Source organism: Panthera onca, chromosome D3, assembly GCF_046562875.1.
Source record: "Panthera onca isolate mPanOnc1 chromosome D3, mPanOnc1 haplotype 2, whole genome shotgun sequence".
NCBI lineage: Eukaryota > Metazoa > Chordata > Mammalia > Carnivora > Felidae > Panthera > Panthera onca.
Window position 1 is genome coordinate 14,685,536 of NC_138350.1, and position 23,598 is coordinate 14,709,133.

Genomic DNA, 23,598 nt, shown 5'->3' on the forward strand with positions numbered 1-23,598 from the left:
ATGCAAGTCCCTTATCCGATATGTAATCTGCAATGCTGTCTCCTCTGTAGTGGGTTGTCTGGTCCTTGTTTCTTTCACTTGCCTTGTGACCATTGGGGAGGTCTATGTGTTGCAAAGTTTTCAATGAAACGACTTTTTTCTTTTTCTTTTTTTTTTTTTTCTTTTTTTTTTTTTTTTTGCTCGGAGCCTCTCTCTCTCGTTTACTCCCCAACAAGAACTGGCAACAGATTCAAAGGCAGACACTTGTGGTTCAGGCTCTACAGTCAACTCCTAGGTTCGAATCCCAACCCCACCCCTTCATCTAACTTCTCTGAGCCTCGGTTTTCCCACCTATTCAACGGGAATGTTAATGCAGATCTCTCCACATTGTTTTCAAGATTAAATGAGGTAACACCAGGCCCTTCACACTCATTATTTCAATTAAGCCTCACAACCAGCCTGTGCTGTAGATATTATCACCCCCATTTTACAAGTGAGGAAAACAGACTCAGAGCCATCCACACAAGGCCTTATTTTCCTTTGAGTTCAGCTACTACCCTATTAAAGATCCAAACATCGGGGCGCCTGGGTGGCGCAGTCGGTTAAGCGTCCGACTTCAGCCAGGTCACGATCTCGCGGTCCGCGAGTTCGAGCCCCGCGTCAGGCTCTGGGCTGATGGCTCGGAGCCTGGAGCCTGTTTCCAATTCTGTATCTCCCTCTCTCTCTGCCCCTCCCCCGTTCATGCTCTGTCTCTCTCTGTCCCAAAAATAAAAAAAAAAAAAAAACGTTGAAAAAAAAGAAAAAAAAAAAAAAAAAAGAAAAAAAAAAAAAAAAGATCCAAACATCTATTGTAAATATTGTCTGTAATAAAATGAAGCATAGCACAATTCACATACACATATACAAGGACTGGGGTGGTGGGGTCCATTTAAGTGAAAAACTGTCAGTGACTCTGGCTTCTGAAGTGAAAGCAGATGAAATCCCTTCATAAGCATTTGACCTCAAGCCAAAAATTCCTCATTCTGCTCATTCAGACAGCAAACCCATGTCTGCTATCCTAAGGCAGAAGCCCACGCTTCAGGACTCTGACACAGAAGTTAGATGACTCAGTTTACCCTCTGTTCTGCCAGTACCAAAATGACTGGTTACCTTGGTCAGAAAGTTAAGTTAACCAACTGCTTCATTACAGTGTTTGGTTGCGTTGTTTGTGTTATTTGTTTGCTTTTCTGTCAACCTGACCTCGTCGAAGAGAGTTAAGGAAATACTGTGTCCGGTCCTCCATCAGACACTGGAAACGAATAATGAGTAAAAAGAGACATGGCGCCCACCCTCATGGAGCTCACAGTCAGATGGTGGAGTCAAACGCTCAATGAGTCAATAAGCAACAGAGTAAAATAACTGAGTCACTTAGATGCCATGAAGGAAAGAGACGAGGGCTGACTCAGCGTGTAGGTCAGGGGACTAGTGAAGACGGAGTGACCTGACCTGAGAAGGCCGCCCTGAGGAAGCAGACATGAAAGCTGAGACGGGAAGAATGAGCAGGCACTGGCCACATGAGACATCAAGGGAAGAGGGCTCCCAGCAGAAGAAATGACCAGGACAAAGACCAGGGGGCCGGAAAAAGGAAGGTGGGGAGCAAGGAGGAAGGTTCCAAGTGGGGCTGGAGAGGCAGGCGGATGTCAGACCCTGCAGGGCTCGGAAGACCATGATTAAGAATGTGCATCTGTTCCAGGGCCATGGGGAGCCAAGGATGTGTTTCCAGCCAATGCCACTCGGCACTCCCGTCCCATCCCCCCATACAAGTGACTTACGCTCTCTTCCCTTACGCATTATCAGACATCAAGAGCCTTCCAAAAAAGCTGCTTCCCGCTGTGGTGTCACTGGCTGCTGGGGCTTCTCTGCATACCTGTCCCAGGTAACAGGAATGTGCCTTCTCTGCCCTACCAAGAGGGAAGACACCTCTTGGTTTTTATGAGGTCTTTTTTTCTTAACAGTAGGCATAATCCTAGGAGGCCGCAATTGGGCAAGGGGAATATAAAGCATACTAAATAAAAGTAGAGCATATTAAATAAAGTATATTTAATAGCTCATTTGTTTTCATCTTTGTCAATCGGCATATGGCAAAATAATAATAACATCAATGTAATAGCCAATACTTACCGACTGACATGCTATTTCTCAAGCACTGCTCGAAGCATTGCACGTGTATTAACTCATTTAATCCATAAGGACCAGGAAACCAAAATATAAACAAACAAACAACTGACAATGTCTTCCATGGCTATTATTTTGGGTTTGGGGGCTAATTCTGTTTGAGGGTGAACGTGGGATTTCTGAGCACGTTTGGTGGTAGACAAGAACAAAGAAAATGAAAAATTTTTCAAAATATTTGACAGGGAGATCTGTAGCACAGATTGGAGATATATTTGCCCTATTTTTTTTTTTTTTTTTACATCAGTGGCCAAGTTTTTATTAAATTAGAATCAAGTCAGCTTCCTGAAGCCGGGTTATCAACAGTGTATTGAATCAAGCTCATAGGTTTTTGTGGACATAATGGCGTAGTTATTGTAAGAGCTTTGTCAGTTAACTTATGGTCATTTGCTTAAGTCTGTAGCCCCCTTAGAAAGTTGTCTTTGAACGTGGAAACGTTATTTGCTTCCTTGTCTCTGAGTCTCAGTTTTCTCACCTGTAAAATGGGGCATGAAATTTTTCACCCCTATGAGGGTCATTGTGAAGATTCAATTATGTGACGGCATAAACGGTCAGTCCAGGGCCTGGCATAAAATAGATACCTCGTGAATATTAACTATTATTTTACCATAATTCATTATTATTATAACTAACCTGGCCTCTGGTTTACCTCCAGCCTCTTATTTCTCTCCTTCCCCCTCCTTCCTTCACACTTACATTTCAGTCACACTGGGTTTTCTTGAGTACCTTCAACAAGAAAATTATTTCCTACCCCTGGACCTTTGCATGTGCTGTTTCCCCTGCCAGGCTTCTTCTTCCCCCACCCACTTTTTGTAGGCCTGGCCCCTTCTCAAATCTTCACATGTCAGCCTACTGCCCCACCTCAGCAAAAGCTCCCTCCCTATACCCCATTTTTCTTGCCTCAGTAAGATTCTGTAATCATCATATTGGCCTGTTTACTTATTTTCAGTCTCCACCAGAATGTGAGCTCCATGTGGGTGGGGAGCACTGTCTGGCATATAGTTGGTGCTCAACAAATAGCTTTTGAATGGATGCATGGATGTCCATCTACAACAGTGGTTCTCAACTCTTCCTAGAATAACCTGGGAAGCTTACAAAAAAGTAAGCTGGAGTCCCAGTGCCAGAGACCTTGATTCAATTGCTCTGGGAGGGGGCTTAGGCATAGGAATCTGTGAAGTCCCTTCAGGTAATTCTAAGGTCAGCTGGGGGCTGGGAACCACCAACATAGGAGAATTTAAAAAGCATGACTCTGAAGAGTTGCATCTCAGGCTTGCACAGCAGTTACCCCATAGGTGACACCATCTCATCTGGGATCACGCAGAATGTGTCAAGAGTTCTGCTCTAAGACCAGAGAGAAAGGACAAAGTGCTTTCCATATTTGTCTGGCTCAGGACAGTCGATCAGTTTTACCATTTGATGTAAGGTGTCACAAATGTCCAGAACGTTGGCTCCCCTGGTGTTCAACTCCAGTTAGCAAAATTTATGGAGTTATACTGAGTCTCTCCTTCTTGCAAATGTGGATGCCAGGAGTCGTCTGAACCTTCTGACAGGCAGCCAGGAGTCCTGGCTGTGCAGCCTCACGACACAGTCTTGCTGGTCCCTGCTACGGTTTTTTTGAAGTTGGGCCTAGAAACAGTCACCCTCAATTCTGGTTCCTGACCAACTTTCCTTCCGTGGGTATTTGAGTATCAGGTGTCCATCCAGGGAAGGGATGTATAAATAAGCCTGAAATAACTTGATGCAGTGACTGTGACATCATTAGTATTTACTACAGGAGAAAGGAACTTGCCCACGTTTCTATCAAAGTGTGACCTTTGCCGGCTCAAGGCAGCTGACCAAGACCCGGATGCTGTCCTTAGGTTTTATAATAACTATTCCGTTCTCCCAGCATAAGCCCAAGCTTGGACAACAGAGAAAATGCCCTGCTGGGGACTCTCAAGAGCCTTATAAAATGTGCGGTGAGGCCTTCTTTGCTCTATGTCCTGAGAAAGTTTCATTTGCCTCACAGAGGAAAATAAAAACTGGAAGGAAACTAAAAGTCCTTCTTTTCAACATAATTTTCATGGTGAACAGAGATGACACCTTACCACCCAGCACCTGAAAATAAGGGTGGTTGGTTTAGGGAATCATGAGGACTACAGCTCAGAAAGGAACCCCGGGCAACATCCCAGCACCACGTATACAAGTTAGAAGACAACAGACACAGACACAGGGGAAGGATGTAATATGAGAGAATTTCTTTGAGTGTGGACACTCCAATCTACGTGAGACAAAACTTCACAGAACTACACACAGAGCAAAACAACAAAAACAACAAAACAACGAACCAAAACAAACAAAAACATCTCAGTTAATAGTATCATGCCAATGTCAGTTTCCTGGTTTTTTATTTATTTATTATTTTTTTTTTTAATTTTTTTTTCAACGTTTTTTATTTATTTTTGGGACAGAGAGAGACAGAGCATGAACGGGGGAGGGGCAGAGAGAGAGGGAGACACAGAATCGGAAATAGGCTCCAGGCTCCGAGCCATCAGCCCAGAGCCTGACGCGGGGCTCGAACTCACAGACCGCGAGATCGTGACCTGGCTGAAGTCGGACGCTTAACCGACTGCGCCACCCAGGCGCCCCAGTTTCCTGGTTTTAACAAAGTGCTATGGTTACGTAAGATATCATCATTAGGAGAAGCTTGGTGAAGCATTTTGAGAACTCTTGGTACTATCTATAGTTTGCAACTTCTTATGAGCTTCAATCTATATCAAAATAGAAGTTATAATTTGGGGAAAAATGGACTGGAAGAAACTAGGGGAAAATTTTGCAATATATGTAACAGGTTAAGGTATATCATCCGCTGTGCTATTCAGTACAGTTGCCATTAGCCACATGTGACTATAGAGTATTTGAAATATGGGGCACCAAAGCTTTTAATGATATTATTTTGGATGTGTTGGGTTAAATCAAATATATATTATTAACTTCACCTATTTATGTTTAATTTTTTAATGTGGCTACTAGAAAATTCTAAGTTACATATGTGGCTCCCATTATATTTCTATTGCACAGTGGTGATCTGTAATATATAAAAAGTTCTCACAAATCAATAAGCAAAAGACAAACCAATAGAAAACTGGATAAAGGATATAAGTACAAAATTCATCAAGAATAAATACAGGTGACCAATAAACATTTATTCATATAACAAGTATTTATTGATCTCCTATGTTTCAGGCACTGTATTGGTCACCAGAGAGAGGTTCTTTTTTTAACGATTTTTTTTAAGTTTATTTATTTTGAGAGAGAAAAAGAGAGGCAGAGAGAGAATCCAAGCAGGCTCTGCACCATCAGCGCAGAGCCTGATGCAAGGCTCAAACTCACAAACCATGAGATCACAACCTGAGCCAAAGTCAAGAGTTGGGCACTTAATCGGCTGAGCCACCCAGGTGCCCCCAGAGAGGGTTTTAAATATACTGTTCTTAGAAAGTTTCTCTAAGAAGGTGACATTTGAGCAGAGGTCTGAAGGACATAAAGATAGCTCTACCTCACCATTAAACCAAAGAAATGTTATTTTGAGATTCTTTTTCACCTATCAGAGTGGCAAAAAAAAAAAAAAAAAAAGATAAACAAGGTTGGCAAGGATATGAGGAACAGGGCACTTAAATACTGTTAGTGGTGGTGTAAATTTGTCTAGCCTTTTTTTTGCAGGGCAATTTGACTCTGTCTCTCCAAACGTAACCACAGCTACCTTTTGATTCCACAGTTTCATTCCTAGGAATCCATCCTAACTAAGGAGAGACTCAAACGCGCACAAAACTCTACGAATAAGGATGTCTACTGAAGCATATTAAGTAATTGCAACAACCTTTAAGTAACTGAAATGTCTATGGGTGAGTTGCAACCATGTAAGTGACAAAGCCACTAAAAAGAATGAGACAACTACGCTGACAATTTTTCTGTAAGTTTGAAGCTATTTGAAAACAAAAAGTTACCTAAAAACAACAACAACAAAAAGTGCCATGACAAATTAAGATATTGCCCCCCAAGGATGTAAGGATAATGCAACATTAGGAAATCCATCAATATAACTCACTATTTTTAAATCATGCCTGGAGAAAGAAAACAAGAATGAGACAGACCCAGAAGCACTAGCTTGGAAAGGTGCACACCCTATATTAGTGGGAAAATGCAAGTTGCAGAACAGGATAGTATAATATCATTCATATTTTTGGAATAAAGAGAAAACAAACAGACAAACTCTGTGTGTGTGTGTGTGTGTGTGTGTGTGTACACACAGACTTTTATGTACATTATTAAAGTTAATTTCACCGATTTATTCTTATTTTTTTAATGTGGCAACTAGAAAATTTAAAATTACATATGAGGCTCCCATTATATTCCTATTGCACAATGTGGATCTACAATATGTAAAAAGTTCCCACAAATCAATAAGAAAAAGACAAACTAATAGAAAACTGGACTAATGATAGAAGCATAGAATTCATCAAGAAGAACTACATTTGACCAACAAACATTCACATACACACATCCACACTTTACCAAACTAGCTGTGTGACTCTGGGCAAATCACTTTAACTTCTCTGCGCCTCAACTTTCCCATTAGTAATATGGAAACAATAAAGCATCTACCTCACAGACCTGTTATGAGGACAAATGAGATAATCCTAGAAAAATACTTAACACAGTGCCTAGCACATATAAATGCTCAATCAGTGTTACCTGTTATCATTATTATTTTGTCAAAGAAAGACTCAGAGGCCAAAACATTTAGAAAAGAAAAAAATTCACTTGGAAAGAAATGCAAGGGAGTCCACCTTCAAAAGGACCAGCTAGCCCAATAAAAAGCACAACACAAGTATTTAAAGAAAACAACTGCGAAACTGCCAAGGTAACCAAGTTTTACAATAATCTGTTCACGATTTAAAAATAAACAAATAAACAAAGCAAAATAGTATCTTTCTCAAGAGATTACAATATCCACAAAAGTGTGACCTCCATTCGGGCACCAACATCGCAAAAGATGGAGATGAAGTTGTCTTTGCCAAGATTTATGGGAAATACTCAAGGTTTCAATATTGGAGGGATATAGGCTCAACAGACTGACCCTGTATTCTTGGTTTATCTCAGGGTACAAATTGCTATTTCTTTATCTTGACTGATAGACACGAGGTACTTAGTCATAATGGAAGCAAGAGAAAGTGTTAGCTTTCCTTTCATATTATTCGTGGGCAGGGGGTGGGAGGTGGGCTGAGGGAGGTGATGGGGGGTGGGGGGGAGGGAAGGCGGTGGATCTAGAAGCAAATGCACCAGACTGCAAACAATGGTTATCCCTGGGAAATAGGATGAGGAAAAGGACTTACTATTTACTGGCTGTTTCTGTAGCATTTGAATGCTTTACGTGTTCACAAATTACATTTGTAATCTGTAAAGGAACTAATAAGATCATATAAATGTTAAGTATCTAAGTCATCCCCTGTTTCTTTCTAGTTCTTCCACAGCAGATGGGATAGTTTGCTTTCTAAGCTTTTCAGAAAAAGATTTATAAACCACGCATTTTCTCTACAACCCATCTCCACCTCTTCAGTCCATAGCATCTGCCAGAAGACCCTTAGTATGCAATTCCAAATTGGGAGACACAAAGAATGACAGCCAATGAATGGGGGAGGGAGGAACTAATTCCTTCTCGCTTCATTATTAGATCTCCAACTTGAACCCCGAGATTCCCAACCAGTGAGGTCCTTCAGAGTGAAATCTGGGAGTTCTAAAGCTGCCACGCTCATCTCTCCATACCCTAACATTTACCCAGCAGATATGCCATAGACAGCCCCTTCCTCAAGGACCAGAGAAGGAAACAGATTCATAAGAGAACTCATGGCGGGGGTGGGAAGGGGGGTGGGCAGTGGAAGGAGAATCCATAGCTAATACTGAAAGAGGCTTTCATCTGTCTTTCAAGCCAACCAAGGCCTCAATTCTAGACGACTCAGCACCTCCCTTAGGAGCCCCAGCAACGTGGTGGTTTGCAGAGAGGAGGGTCACATACAAGATGCCAGAGCGGCAGCAGGTGACGAAGGTTGAACAAGACTCACTCATGGCTTGCACCCAAATCTCCCTCGGCCAGGTCACCAGCCTGGCTCTGCTGACCTGTAGCAAACAACTCACGTGGCTCGGGAAGCTTCCATTGCTCAGGGGCAATGCACAGATATAGATGTACCCCTCAGTATGGCACAGGCTTACTGTTCTTCCCACTTGAGAACATGGAACTGGTGTTTTCATCCAAACAGCCAGGAGTTGACAATATTCGGGGAGGGAGGAGTCTCCCTATATTTTCCCTCTGATTACATCAACACCAGTGCGTTGCCCTAACTAAGTGCATCTCAGAACTCGGTTTTCCAAAGCAACACAACAGGATAATGATCAATTTAAGAGCATTTTGAATGTGCGTAATTTTACACTGGATTGCAAAAAAACATAATTTTAAAAAAATGAACTGGACTGTGAGGTCTAACATTCTACACATTGACTTTGATCTGAAGACTATAAAACAAAGTTCCTGGGGTGCCTGGGTGGCTCAGTCGGTTAAGCATGCAACTCTTGATTTCGGCTCAGGCCATGATCTCATGGTTTGTGACTTCGAGCCCCACATCAGGCTCTGCACAGATGGTGCACAGCCTCCTTGGGATTCTTGCTTTCCTCTCTATCTGCCCCTCTTCTGCTCTCTCTCTCTCAAAAAATAAATCAACAACAACAACAACAAAAACCAAAGTTCCTCAAACATAGGTCCTCAGAGATTCTGCTCCAGCAAGAGGCAGACCCTGATCATCTGTAATTCTGGTAAGTACCCCAGATGATTCTACTGTACCCCAAAGATCTTAGTGTTGGAGGAAGAACAAGATAGACAGTGGCAATTCACAGTAAAAGCTAACATTTATTGAGTATATACTATGTGCTGGGGCAATGCTAACTACTACTGTTAAGTCGTTGGCTCCTCTATTGTGAAGGAGATGCTATTACCATTGCCCCCAATTTACAGATGAGAACTATACAGATGTATCAACCTTAGAAAGGTTGATAACTTCCTCTAATTCTCACAGGGACTAACACATGGAATTTGAACTCAGCTCTCTCTGGACTTAGAGCCCATGCTCTATTACGTGCTTCCTTGGGATAAATCTTTTTTTTTTTTTTATGTTTATTTTTGAAAGAGAGAGTGTGAGCAGGGGAGGACAGAGAGAGAATGGGAGAGAGGCTCTGAAGCAGGCTCTGCACTGATAACGGACAGCACAATGCAGGTCTAAAACTCATGAACTGTGAGACCATGACCTGAGCCAAAGCTGGACACTCAACCAACTGAGCCACCCAGGTGCCCCTGGGATAAATCGTAAGGTGGTGGGCACCTTGACCTTGTAGGGCATTAAGGACAGCTGCCTAGACCACAGGTTTTCAATTCTAAGAATCTTAAAAAAAAATTCTGCAGCAACAGCCCAAGTGTCCATCGACACATGAATAAATGAACAAGATGTGATATTATACAGACAGTGGAATGTTATTCAGCCTTAAAAAGGAAGGGGATTCTAACCCATGCTACAACAGGGCTGAACCTTGAGGACACTGCTTAATGAAATAAGCCAGGCACAGAAGGACAAATATTGTATGATTCCACTTATGTGAGGTACCTAGAGTGGTCCAATCCATAAAGACAGTAAGCAGAATGGCAGTTGCCAGGGGAGGGGCTGGGGGTGGAAGAATGGAGGGTTTAATGGGTACAGAATTTCAGTTTGGGATGATGGTTGGTGGTGATGGTCACAAAACCACTTCAGTGACTACCACTTAATGCAACTGAACCCACACTTAAAAATTGTTAAAATGAGGGGCGCCTGGGTGGCTCAGTCGGTTAGGGGTCCGACTTCAGCTCAGGTCACGATCTCGCGGTCCGTGAGTTTGAGCCCCGCGTCGGGCTCTGGGCTGATGGCTCAGAGCCTGGAGCCTGCTTCCAATTTTGTGTCTCCCTTTCTCTCTGCCCCTCCCCCGTTCATGCTCTGTCTCTCTCTGTCTCAAAAATAAACATTAAAAAAATTTTAAAAAAATTGTTAAAATGGTAAATTTTATATGTATTTTACCAAGTTTTTGTTTTTGTTTTTTTTTTTAGAAAACTGGTATTTGGTCCCCACACCAATTAAATCTGAATCTTTTCAGGACATCTATCTGTTTTTAAAACAAAGAGGGGCACCTGGACGGCTCAGTTGGTTAAGCATCCGACTTCAGCTCAGGTCATGATCTCATGGCTCACGGGTTTGAGTCCCGCGTCGGGCTCTGTGCTGGCAGCTCAGAGCCCGGAGCCTGCTTCGGATTCTGTGTCTCCCTCTCTCTCTGCCCTTCCCCTCCTCACACTCTGTCTGTCTCTCTCTCAAAAATATATAAATATTAAAACTAATAATAAAACAAACAAAAATCACTAGCCACGTGTTCGTAGTAAATACTCAGGGTTGAGCACTCCAGAATTCTGGTGCTCATGCTGCTGGAAGTTCTGGATATCATTGCAGGTTCCTGCCTCCCCCTTCACACCAGTCTTTTGAACAAGCCCCATCACTGCCGAGGCCCCCTTCACTGCTGAGGCCCCCAGCTTGTTGCTAAGGTGGCCAGAATCCAAGAATTAATGGAAGGTTCTGGAAGTGGAAAGCTCGGTGTTCTACTGGGTGTTTCCCTGGCTTGTAATTGCCTACATGTGCTTCATCCCCCTTAAAAGTCCAAGAAGAGGAACAATCTATCACTGAAGTGCGGCGATTTGGGGATGAAGAACAGAGGTTTCTACTGAAATCTGCAATTCACCACACTGATCAACCTCCGTCTGTAACTCATGAATACTTATTTCCAGACTTCTTTGAGCTGCAGCAGAACTTTTGAGGGGATCATCAGCAGTAGGAGTTATGATAAGGAGGGTTTATTAGAGGACTGTTCAGCTGCCCTGGCCATCAGCCCAGCAGCAAACATTCTCTGAGCACCTCCACTTTGCCCTCCACAAACTCATATTCTGCAGGGAAATGGATATACATCTCTCACCCACTAGCCAATACCTATTTCTTGAACTCCTACCATGCACCAGACACTGCTCAAAGTACTAGCAACTAAGGTGATGTTTAAAATATTCAACAAGTATTTAAATACGCAACTAAACAGTCAATCAGGATGGGGCCAACTGGTAACCCTGAAGTTGCTGGATCATGGGGAAGTCTGCGGAGAGTCAAAGGTGTGAGGGCCACACACGATGGCTGGGGGGCCAGGAGGGGAGGGGTAACTGCTATTTACCAGCCAACCAGAAGTAGTTCAGTATTTTACCAGCTGGGAAAGCCATATGAGTAGGTACCAGTTGAATGACAGCTTGGCTTGGGGATAGAGGTGAACAGTTCAGCCAAGATCCCTGACCTCATGGATTGAACTTCTAGTGCAGGAGAGGTGAACTTTTTCTGTAATGGACCAAACAGTAAGTATGGTCTCTGACCCACTACCCAACTCTGTTGTAGCATAAAAGCAGCCACAGATAAACAAATGAGTGTATAGTAAAACAAATGAGTGTAGTAAACAAATGAGTGTGGCTGTGTGCCCAACAAACTTAATTTATAAAAAATCAGCAGACTGGGGGCACGTGGGTGGCTCAGTCAGTTAAGTGTCTGACTTCGGCTCAGGTCATGATCTCAAAGTTCATGAGTTTGAGCCCCGTGTCAGGCTCTGTGCAAACAGCTCAGAGCCTGGAGCCTGCTTCAGATTCTGGGTCTTCCTCTTTCCCTGCCCCTCCTCTGCTCATCCTCTGTCTCTGTCTCTCTCTCTCTCTCTTAAAAATAAGCATTAAAAAAGCAACAGTAGGCTGGACTTGACCCATGGGCCAGAGTTTGCAAACCCCATTCTGTTGGACGAGACATGCATACCTGTACATTAGACAAATATTTATCAAGAATCTTCTACAGGACAAATATGGCACCAGGCACTGGTACACTGTGCTCAACACCAGACAGTGGTCCCTGCCCACATAGCACTTCTACTCTAATAGGAGAGGCCCAATCAATCATTTTAATGTGCTATGGTAAATGCTAAGATGAAAATAATCAGCAAGGGGAAGTAAGTCAGCCCAGGGAGGGTTTCCTGGAGGAGGTGATGATCAGATCAGCCTGAGAAACACATGTCTTTCCTTGTGGGTTGTCTGTCATCACCAGCTCTTCCCTTGTGTCCCCCAGTCTCTGAACAGCTACAACGATGGAGACATCGAAGGATCCAAGCGGCTTGGGAGGAATGCCAAGTGGGTGGCCATCGCCTCCATCATTATTGGCCTTCTGATCATCGGTATTTCTTGTGCAGTTCACTTCACAAGGAAGTAAGTAGGCTCTCTGAATCTGTCCCAGTGTAAAATGCCTTCTCCCGAATGCCCGTTGGAATCTGTTAGGACAGGTTAGGTTATGTTCTGGTAGCAAACGATGCCAAAGAAAAAGAGTTTTCGTTTTCATTTCACTGGTGTTATACAAACCATGTCGTTTTGTGGACAGTCTCTCCTCTGCTCAGGCACTCAGTGTCCAGGCTATCCAAAACTCCACCATCTTCTAGCTGCTCTGTGTAGAACAGGGGTCAACAAAACTTTTCCATAAAGGGCCAGAGGGTAAATATTGTAGGCCTCTGTCACCATCTCAGTCGTGACTACTTAACTGCCACTGCAGCACAAAAGCAGCCATATACAATATGCAAATGAATGAGTATGGCTGTGTTCAATAAAACTTTATTTACAAAAATTGGTATCTGGCCCATGGGCCATAGTTTTCCCATCTCTGAGAGACGAGAGAGGAAGACCAGAGAATCCCACATGGATTTTCACTGCCTCAGTCCCTTCCTCTGCCTTACCATCTGATCTGCTGAATGATTTCATGATTTTGACTCAACTAGCCGACCTGTTCTTACTGTAAGAGCAGAAGGGTTCCACATATTTTTGGTATTGCCAACGTGCTCTCGTCTCACAAAGAGATGGATGCTGTTGCTGTTTCTCTCTGGATTTGGACACATTTATCCTGATTTCTCTAACCAGCTCAGATGGGCTCCATCGGCTAGAATCAATGACACTTTCCATCAGAGGCTTGACAGGGGCAAGGTCGTGCAGTGGACAATCAAGACCTGGAAATGACAAGCCCAGATCCGTCTCTGCCTCACTGTGTAGCTCCTGGCAAGGCAGATAAGGACTCTGAGAAATCTTCTAGCTCTTCCCCCAGAGCAGGGGGTTAGCCCCCACCCCCACACCATGTCCCTCAAGCTGAGAAGGTCAGCCTCTTTGACTTGGTTTCAGGAAAGGCAGACACCCATCAGCCTGTCAAATCAGCCAACCCAACCTTGGCAGTCAAGAGGGTAGTCCATGTCACCTTCCTATCAGAGGAGCCAGACCCAGGAACAATCAGGCGGCCGAATGGAGGGGAAGATGGGAAAACAGGAAGTGTCACAGAAGGGGGGGGAAATAGATGGCTTTGACCAAAGAGAGGGAAAAGGGACACTAAAACATCTAAGGAAGTCTCTTGCCTGCAAGATGAAAATGGATGGTGTTGGTCTATGGAGAAGATGGGTAGAGAATAGATGTGCAGACACCAACTTTATCCTTTAAGGAAGGCATAATGTGCTTGTGTGTGAGTACGGGGCTGTGGGGTGTGGGGCCACTGGTGCCGGTTTGGCAACAGACTGCCTGGGCGCAGTTTCCCCCTCTGCCACTTACCTACTGTGACTGATGGTCAGCCAAGTGCTTAACCTCAGTTTCTTCTTCTGTAAAATGAGGGTTATAGTAGTATAATCCACTTAAGAAGGCTATTGTGAAGGTTAATTAGATGACCCACAGCATGTGTATAGCATGATGTCTGTTCCTTAGTTGGTGCACAAAAATTGCAGACCATTCGGGGCACTTGGGTGGCTCAGTCGGTTAAGCATCCATCTCTTGGTTTTGGCTCAGGTCATGATCTCACAGTTCGTGAGATTGAGCCCCATGTCGAGCTCTCACTAACAGTGCAGAGCCTGCTTGGGATTCTCTTCCCTCTTTCTCTGCCCCTCCCCTTCTCTTGTTCTCTCTTTCTCTCTCAAAATAAATAAATAAACTTAAATATATATATAAATGCAGGGGCGCCTGGGTGACTAAGTCAGTTGAGCGTCCGACTTTGGCTCAGGTCATGATCTCACAGCTTGTGGGTTTAAGTCCCGCATGGGGCTCTGTGCTGACAGCTCAGAGCCTGGAGCCTCCTTCAGATTCTCTATCTCCTTCTCTGCCCCACCCCTGCTCACGCTCTCTCTCTCTCTTTCAAAAAACAAATAAACATCAAAAACATTTTTTATAAAGTTTTTATTTATTTTTGAGAGAGAGAGAGAGACTGAGTGTGAGCAGGGGAGGGGCAGAGAGAGAGAGACACAGAATCTGAAGCAGGCTACAGGCTCTGAGCTGTCAGCACAGAGCCCGATGTGGGGCTTGAACCCACGAACTGTGAGATCATGACCTGAGCCAAAGTCGGATGCTTAACCGACTGAGCCACTCAGGTGCCCCAACATTAAAATGTATACATATAAATGCAAACCATTTACTAATCCTATTATTACTGCTGTTATCAACATGGCTGGGAGAGGACTTCAGAATTTAAGATGCTACCAAATAGAGCTCATGGCTTTGCACTCATGAGCTAATTTCAAAGGACAGTGTTCCAGGGGAAAAAGGCCAAGTCTTGGCCTAACTCCTGGGAACTTGTGAAAATACATACTGCCCAGATCAGTGTTGAGCTGGGTTATAATAATAGCAGCCGACACTGACATAGAACTTAATAGGCCAGCTACTGTGTAAGCTCTTACATGAATTAATCCCTGTTGAATCCCCACAGCAACCTCCCCACTTTGCAGATAAGAAAACTGAGACTCGGAGAAGAGAAATAACTTGCCTGATGTCTCACAGCTACTTAGAGATAAAGGCAGGGTCTAACCTGGGATAATCTGGCTCTGAAAGCTGTGTTCTTTTTTTCTTTTTAAACATTTGCTTACTTTTGAGAGAGAGACACACAAAGTGTGAACAGGGGAGGGGCAGAGAGAGAGGGAAACAGAGTAACCGAAGCAGGCTCTGCACTGTCAGCACAGAGCCCGGTGTGGGGCTCAAACTCACATACTGTGAGATCATGACCCAAGCCGAGGTCGGATGCTTAACCGACTGAGCCACCCAGGTGCCCTGAAAGCTGTGTTCTTAACCACAGTGCCACATTGCCTCTAAGCCAATAGCTAGTATACTCGGTAACAAAACCAGGAGATAGCACTCAACTTGTGGCTAGCTCCAGAGCTGATTTATATGGGGGTGGTATGCTGACGTTTCAACCTACAAAAAGCAGACAAAAAGCAAACAAACAAACAAAAACCTGTGATGAGACAGGACCAAGGGTAGCAAAATCAAAACACTGCAGGAAGGAAGCAGGAAGAACTGCAAGGAACACGCATGAATGTTCCCAGTTACAGCACAATATGAGTGGTGGGGACTGTGGTGTTCGAGAGCACCGTCCAGCTGATTGTTACCACTTGGAATGCAGACCCCGTGGAGCCCATTTTTCAAAAGATATTAGAAAGCTAGGTTTTCATTTCGCATCTCCTGTTTTTTAGATGTTGACAACCAATTCACATTATGTAAACACATGGTGAGACCCAAAAACAAAGCAAGACGAAAAAACATACAAAAACCACATCTCCAGCCTGGACATCATCTGCTTTGCAGTCTCTGGTAGACAATGTGGCTTTCAAAGATCAGTTTGCCCATTAGACACCATCCAAGCAGTTCTACAAGGGACACAGAAGTCTTCACATATGGGGACTTTCTCCATTCTCAATATAAATATTTCTATCCGGAGATGAAGCATCGACCCGTATATGCTTGTGATTGAGATTTTGTTAGCAGTGGTTCCTAAGAAACAGTGTTTCATTGTGGTTGGAGCCTGGACTTCAGTCCTGGCTTTACTAGGATACAAATCCTACTTCTACTACATAGACCACCCTGGCAAGTTACTCTCTCAGCCTCAATTTCCCTATCCATAAAGTAAGGATAGAATTACTTCCCATCTGTATGGTCAGGTTCCCTTCAGATACCTTTCCCTCCATGTTATCAGAGAAAACAAAAATATCTTCCAGAGTTAGAATCCTAGGGAGAAATTCAAATATAAAGGCTTTGTGTGCGTGTGTGTGTGCGTGCGTGTGTGTGTGTGTGTGTGTGTGTGTGTGTGTGTGTAGGAAAGAAACTAGCCCGTAGAGAATGAAATCAATTCTATCTTCCATTAAGACCAATAACGGGCCAATTTCTCAGTAATCCTTTGAAATAAAATTTCCCAGCCCTAGGAGGAATTGAGTGGCAATGTGGAATTACTAAGACAGAGGTTTCTAACTTTAAGCTGTATGCGAGTTACCTGGGGAAGTTTAAAAGAAGTTGGTATCGGGGCCCCATCTCAAAAGATTCCAAGTCGCTAAGTCAGAAGTGAGGCTCAAGAATCTGCATTTTCCAGCTCCCCATTCCTACCCTGGGGTTTAGACGCAGGTGGTCAGCTCAACCCTCTTGAACGTCCTCCCTCCCAACCCAGAAGGAAGAATGCGCTAACAGAAGCTGGCCTTTAACAGAGTGGCCAGTTTTCATTTACATCAGCAAAGTCATCATCCTAAACGTGTCGTATCTCATTCATTACCAAGGAGGGGAGTCAAGTTACCGCCAAGGAGAGTACCCACAGGAAGGCTCTTTTGTAACAATCCTCAAGGCAGCAAGGGCGTGCACTGAGGGGTTCTGGGGAAGTCTGACTTTAGAGGAGCCCAAGCCTGGATATGAGACAAAAAGCCTTGAATAGGTGACTTTTCTGATTCTCATTCAAAAACTGTCTGAAATAAACAGACAAGTCTGTTTAAAAACTGTCAAATCCTGCCTTTAAAAAAAATTACTCTTTATCCTTATCAACAACACCGAAACTAATCCCGAAGTCCTGACCTTTTAAAAAATTACTACGTGTCCTTATCGAGAGAACTGTAACCAATCCCTTCCCTCCCAAATGATGGAAATCCCAGGTGGATAAACTTGGGTCATAAGAGTCTTTACCCAAACTCAGAAAAAGGTCTCTTTCAATAGGATATCCATGTAAGCCATGTGGCAGTTAAAGAGAGATGGGACATCAAATCCACAAAAACTGGGAATCACTGACACTAAAATATTCAACAGCTTGGGACAGAATGTGGCACTCTCAGAAGAGAACTATTCTGGTGCAAACAGAATCAGAAACTTGCAGGCTCTCAAAGTCAGAAAATTCTCTGCTCTCCAGCTGCTGGGGAAAGGGGAGAAATGAATTGCACAGAGCTGAAAAATTTAAATGTTGCTGCAGTCTATTTATCAATCGAATCGTTCAAGTCCCCAGCCTAAATCAACCTGTCTGCGGGCTTTTACTTTCTGCTGGTGCCTTGAGGATTCAAGCAAAGTGAGGTTATTCCAATCGTGTTTCTCAAAGTCTCGGAGTCACCTGTGACAAATTCAGCTGGGATGTTTGTGAAAATGCAGATTCGTGGCCTCTAATCAAGACCCTAAGTGGTCCTGAAAGATGCATTATCATAAGCAATCCCCCCAAAAATAGTTCTAAGCATTCCAAAGTTGCAGAAACACTGTTCTAGGGCTTTGCATCTGATGGAGGAACATTCTTGCCCGTGTATGAATATGTGCCACAAAACAAGATGTTTTTTACATCTCGAGACACATCTGCTGCTTCGTCCCTACTCCCCAGCGCACTTTACACACCTCCCAAGTTTGTTCTTCCCTCTCTCCTCATGATCAGGCTCATGGTCACATATCTGATGCCCTGCAGAATTCAGTAGAATTTCCTTAGCTGCAAAAACAGTTGACTGTGACAAAGCTTGGGTATAAAGCAGACAAATGTCCCACCAGAAATATGACAAATGATATTCAGGAAGGTCTCACCTTACTGAGAGGTGAAGTTCGAACATCAGGGCATCAGGTGAGCTTTGAGTATGATCAAAATTCATCTTGGAAGCATCTACAGTGGGGGGATGCCCTATTAGAGATTCACACCCACCCTGGATCCTGGTCAGCCCAATAGACCCAGTGTTCCCACCGGTGTTGGAAGAGATGACATTCCTTGGGTTGAACACCAGCTGAAATAGTTGGCATGGCATATGTGCAACACAGGAACCACGCCCGAAAGTCACACAGAAGGTATAGGAGTCATATACCCACCCATCCTCATGACCATTGTACAGGGTGATGACCAGAATCTCCAGCTCCATTTAAAGAGTTGCTTTTTTCTTTTTGAGAAACATGTATGGTTCATTCACCACACACACACGTTCATTCACACGTACAATGCAACTCCACTGAATTTATGACTCTGGACGGCTGTGTAGGCATCTAAATAGCCAGGCAGGGCCCTACCATGTATTAAAATTGCTTGTTTGTCATTCTTAGCAATAAAAGCCTTCATGTTCCAAAGTTTTCATTCAGGAAGAACTTGGCCTCCTAAATAGATTAAGGATCCCATGTGTCTTCCATTAGCAGACACAAAGTTAGCAAATATTAAGCCATTATGCACTGGTAAAGCTTATGGCTTCTAAATAAACCGGAATGAGTCCTTTCCTGGCCTCAAAATATCCTTCATTGCATTAGGATTGGAAATAAGCATATGTGTCAAGGTAGGAAAGAAGCAAAAAGTTGGCCTTTTTGCAAAAACATAAAAGCAAATTCATCTTCTTTTCTATATTACTGGTTGGAGTAAAACTTCCTGGGGATTGGTTTCCACAGACATGTCTGCAGAGAATTTTTGTGATTCCATTACGAAAAATGGGGAACATTACCTATTCCCAAAAGGTCAGAAGGGCCTTTCTTTGTTGGTTCACATAAGCTGAAGTCAAGACAAATCACACCTAAGTCATCATCAACAATGGGAAGACTGTGGCTTTGAAAAGGATATAAACTTGTGGACTTTGACAAATAAATCAAAATAGCCGTTAAAAAGATGTTCAACCAGTGACCAGAGCAACAACAAAATACTGGGGTCTTTTGACTGTCAGATTGAAACAATTAAAAAGATGGATAATATCAAGGTTGGCGAGAGTATGAAGAATTGGATACAAAACAACACTGTTGGTGGAGGAGTAAACTGAGTCTTTGGAAGGTCAATTTGAATACATCTATTAAACTTGAAAATCCATGTGCCCACCCACTCAGCAATTCTATTTCTGAGTATCCTCCCTAGATACAAGTGTACAAATAGGCACGTGAAACAGTCGCTCTCTTCCCTGGTTACACATTAGAGTCACCTGGGGAGCTTTAAAAACTAACAATGCCCAGGGCCTACCCTGGATCAGTTAAATTAGAATCTCCAGTGATAGGACCAAGCATTCGTAGGTTTTAGGGCTCTCCAGATGACTCTAACGCAGCCAGGATGTGCAGTGATGTTCACCGCAGCTGGGAAACCATGAAACAACCTAAATGGCCATGGGTGGGAAAATGATTAAGTACCCAGTGGTTTATTCATAGGACGGGATACCACACCACAGTTTAAATATACATCGCCCATCTCCCATACTATGGCTTTAGAAGGCCCCACATGATCTCGCTGCTGCCTCTCTTTATCTCCCAGCACATCGCCCCCTCACTCCTCCACTTCAGCTATACTGAATTCCCCTCTCTTCTTTGAGCAATGCAAGTATGCTCCTGCCACAGGGCCTTTGCACTTGCTGGTCCCTCTACCTAGAATTTTCTTCCTCCTGATATCCAAGCGGCTTGTTCCCATCTATCCTTGAGACGCTTGGTCACCTGTTAGCAGAGCGGTTACCCCTGACCAACTTCTCTAAAATAGCACCCACAGCCCCACCCTTATTACCTTGGTCCTCTTATTCCAACTTTACTTTTCTTCCTAGTACTTACCACTCCTTGCAAAACTGACTGAATAATATATAATTATATGTAACTTATTATATTGACATAAAATTATACATTGTATATATTAATATGCATATAATCATACACTTTTATGGTCTATTTCCTCCTAGTAGGATGAAGACTCCAAAAACATTCTTTTTTATTTGAGAGAGAGAGAGCGCAAGCAGGGGAGAAGGGCAGAGGGAAAGGAAAAGAGAATCCTAAGCAGGCTCCACACTCAGGGCAGATCCCAGTGTGGGGCCCCAATCCCACGACCCTGGGATCATGACCTGATCTGAAATCAAGACTCAAGACATTCAACCAACTGAGCCACACAGGCGCCCCAACAACATTTTCATTTCTGTCATTGCCCATAATAATAGAGCATAACATTTTACGGTTCTTCCTTTGAAGCTAAACTGTTGGGGTTTGAATCCAGGTTCTGCCTCTAAGTAGCTGTGTGCTCTTGAGCACGTCTTTTAACCAGTCTGTGCCTCAGTTTTCTCATCTGTAAAGTGGGGATAAAACAGCACCTAGCTCACAGGACTGGGAAGATTCAATTGTGTAAAGCACAATGCCTGACACACGGTACTCACTATGTAACTGCTGGGCACTGTCATCACCAACACCTAGAGCAGGGCCTGGCGTGTAAATATTTATTGAGTAAATTAATGAATGAATATGTGTGTGTGTGTAACCCATATCTTACATATATATGATACACACATATCATATATAGATATATCATTATCCCATGTATATAAACACACACAAGATGAATTTCCAAGTGCATACTTACAGATTTAAATGTAGAGAAAATCACCTGGAAGATGCATACAAAATGCTAAACAGTACTGCTAACAGCCTTTAGGAGGAGAATGAGGTTCAGAAATGCTCACAAAGCAGTTTACTGCATCTGTATCATTTGTGGGTCGGATTTTTTTCTGTCTTTTGGGGGTTGTTGTTGTTGTTTGCATGGTCCAAGTGTAAAATCAAATATGTTTCAGATGTGACATTTCTCCAAAGGAAGCCAGTGCTTATGCAGATATGCTGGCCCAGGTCTGCACTTGTTTAATCAAGGCTGATCCCTACAGAGAACGGAAGCCCTTGGGTGGAGAAGGCCCAGGCCTGCTCTCTCTCTCACTCTATCTCCCTGTCTGTGTGTACCCCACAGCGCCTGAGCGGCCAGCAGTCAGCTGTGAGCATGGAGGACGGACCTCATCCACACACACCCCACCGGAGCTTCTGAGGAACGGACCCTTGACTTCAGACTGTGAGATCTTTTCCTCCAGGACTCTCCAGAGGCAGGTCCCTGGCAAATGAACTTAAAAAAGAAAAAAAAAAAAAAGAAAGAAAGGAAGGAAAAAAAAGTCCAAAATTAAGGAAAACCAAGCAGCACAGACAGGTCAGCCATCACAGATTTTTTTTTTTTTTAAACAAAAAGAAAAACTCAAGTCTCACTGTCTGAGTTTAGTGAAGGCCTCTGTGTCCATGCCTCTTCTGCAGAGATGAGCCTCAGGAAATCTCAGTACTTCTACATGGGGGCTGGGGGGGTCTACATGTGGGGGGAGAGGGAGGTCCCAGAAGCTGGCGTCTGCCAAGTCGAGCACAAACATTTGCAGCATGTTTAAAGTTGACAATGGAGCTGAATCTATGCTTTTTGTCCCCTTCTAATTTTACATGCCATAGCTAGAGGGTCCCACTCCATCAGTTGCTCCCCGCCACAGCCCCCAGAGTCCCCACATCACTCACCAAAGAAAACAAATGAAGGGTCTTTCTGGCCTTTTGTCCTGACCTCAATCTTCCGATGGTCCTCTCCCTTGCTTGTATCCACTGCTGCTCACCTCACTTTTCACTTCAAGACTCTGAGACTGTACTTAGTGATCAATTCTAGGTACAGGAGCACCTTCCCCATCCCAGTTTTGGGGATAAACTGGCTGTTTACGGAATGTGCTTTATTCAAACCATCCCCCCCCCCCCCACTCTTTTTTAGCAAGTCTCAGGCAAGATCTTTGATTTTCCTGGATGCCAACCTGGAAATACCACCCACTGTATTTCTTTTCTGTCAAACATAACCCCTTCAGGTGTGAGTGTACTGGCTTAATGATGCCATTATTCTGCCTGCCAGAACTTGCCAACCCCGTGTTTCTCAGATGCAGGGCAAACCACTGGTGGTACACAAAGATCATTTTTAAGTTGTTTATAGACACAACATTAAGTGATGCAAATCACAAAGTATGTTTCCCCTTTTCTATTCTTTCTCAATGCCGATTACAGCAAAGAGAAAGCTTCTGTTTAGTGCTCACGGGTCCTTAACACCTTTTCTGTCACTTTGGCTCTTTTCCCTTCTTCATAAAGGAAGAGCAGGCCTCAGGTTCAAAGTCTTCTGTCTAGATAGAATTTAATAGCAGAGTCCTGTTTTCGTTGTATTTCTTAATTACCTTCCATTTACAGTTTCCCCTTAGGGACGTGATACGTTGTTTCTATTCAAATAAATTTACTTAGGAAAAATAAGTGGACTCAAAGAAAATATCAAGGGATTAACACAACAGGTGATATGTACATGTGGCAAAAGTAACTTCAAGAACTACTATCAGAAATACAGTGGTAATGAACTTTCCTAAGCAAGAGAAAAGGCAGCTTATTCTAAGTGAATGAACAAGAGGCCGAGAATTAAAACACCTGTGTCCCAAGGCCTTTTTTGCCACTCACAGGCTATGCAAGCTGATTTTTAGGCAAGTTTCTTAGCCTCTCTGTGCCTCGAATTTCTTCATCTGGAAAATGGAAATGAGAATACCTGTCTACATACCTCAGAGTGTTGTTAACAAGAATTAATCGCCATAATAGATGTGAATGCCCCTGGAGGGAGATTCTAAGTGCTATACAAATACAAAGCAGTGTTCTTAGATTACTATGAATCTCAGGCATTTGTTAAAATCCTGGACCCCAGCAAAAAATAAATGCTGATGGGCATCAGATTCCACCTGTCATCTCAGCCGGATGTCTGTCATGAGCCAGCACTTGTCCCAGGAGGAAACTGAATCAGGGCCACGAATTCTCGGCACGCAGAGATCCTAACGTCATTCCAGTATATTGGATCCTGATTTCTGTTTCAGACATCTTGTTTCTTGTTTGTTTGTGTTTGGGTCCCTGATCTTTTACCCAGATCAAATGAAAAGTGTTGCTGAGAGGCAGAATAAAAATGGTTTTAAGTAAGCCTGTTTTCCATGGTGTATAAAGTTGTGTTTTCTCGGGGTTCCCAACCTTCTAGAGGGAATGGGCTCCTGGATCCCAGTCTAAGCCTGTAGGGAAGACAGAGAGAGGCCGGGGATGGGGCTGGAGAGGTGTCAACTTGGAACTTAGGCCTGAAATGCCCTTCCAGGAGGCATTGAAAATGTTAGACACTGAAGTCACTAAATAAGGTCCCTGGGCTCCAGAGGGGGTCTGAGTTTTGCTGGGCCTTGGGA

The 23,598-nt window shown here is 43.6% G+C and overlaps 1 protein-coding gene across 1 annotated transcript in view; it reads left to right on the forward strand.

The window, feature by feature from the left end:
* The window catches only part of TMEM233 (transmembrane protein 233), a 38,170-nt gene extending 14,823 nt beyond the window's left edge, over positions 1-23,347 (forward strand). The window contains exons 2-3 of the mRNA XM_060612416.3: positions 12,429-12,565; positions 21,306-23,347. Coding sequence (XP_060468399.1) covers positions 12,429-12,565; positions 21,306-21,312 — 144 coding nt within the window. The 3' untranslated portion in view covers positions 21,313-23,347. The remainder of the gene's footprint in view (positions 1-12,428; positions 12,566-21,305) is intronic.
* Positions 23,348-23,598: the final 251 nt, after the last annotated feature.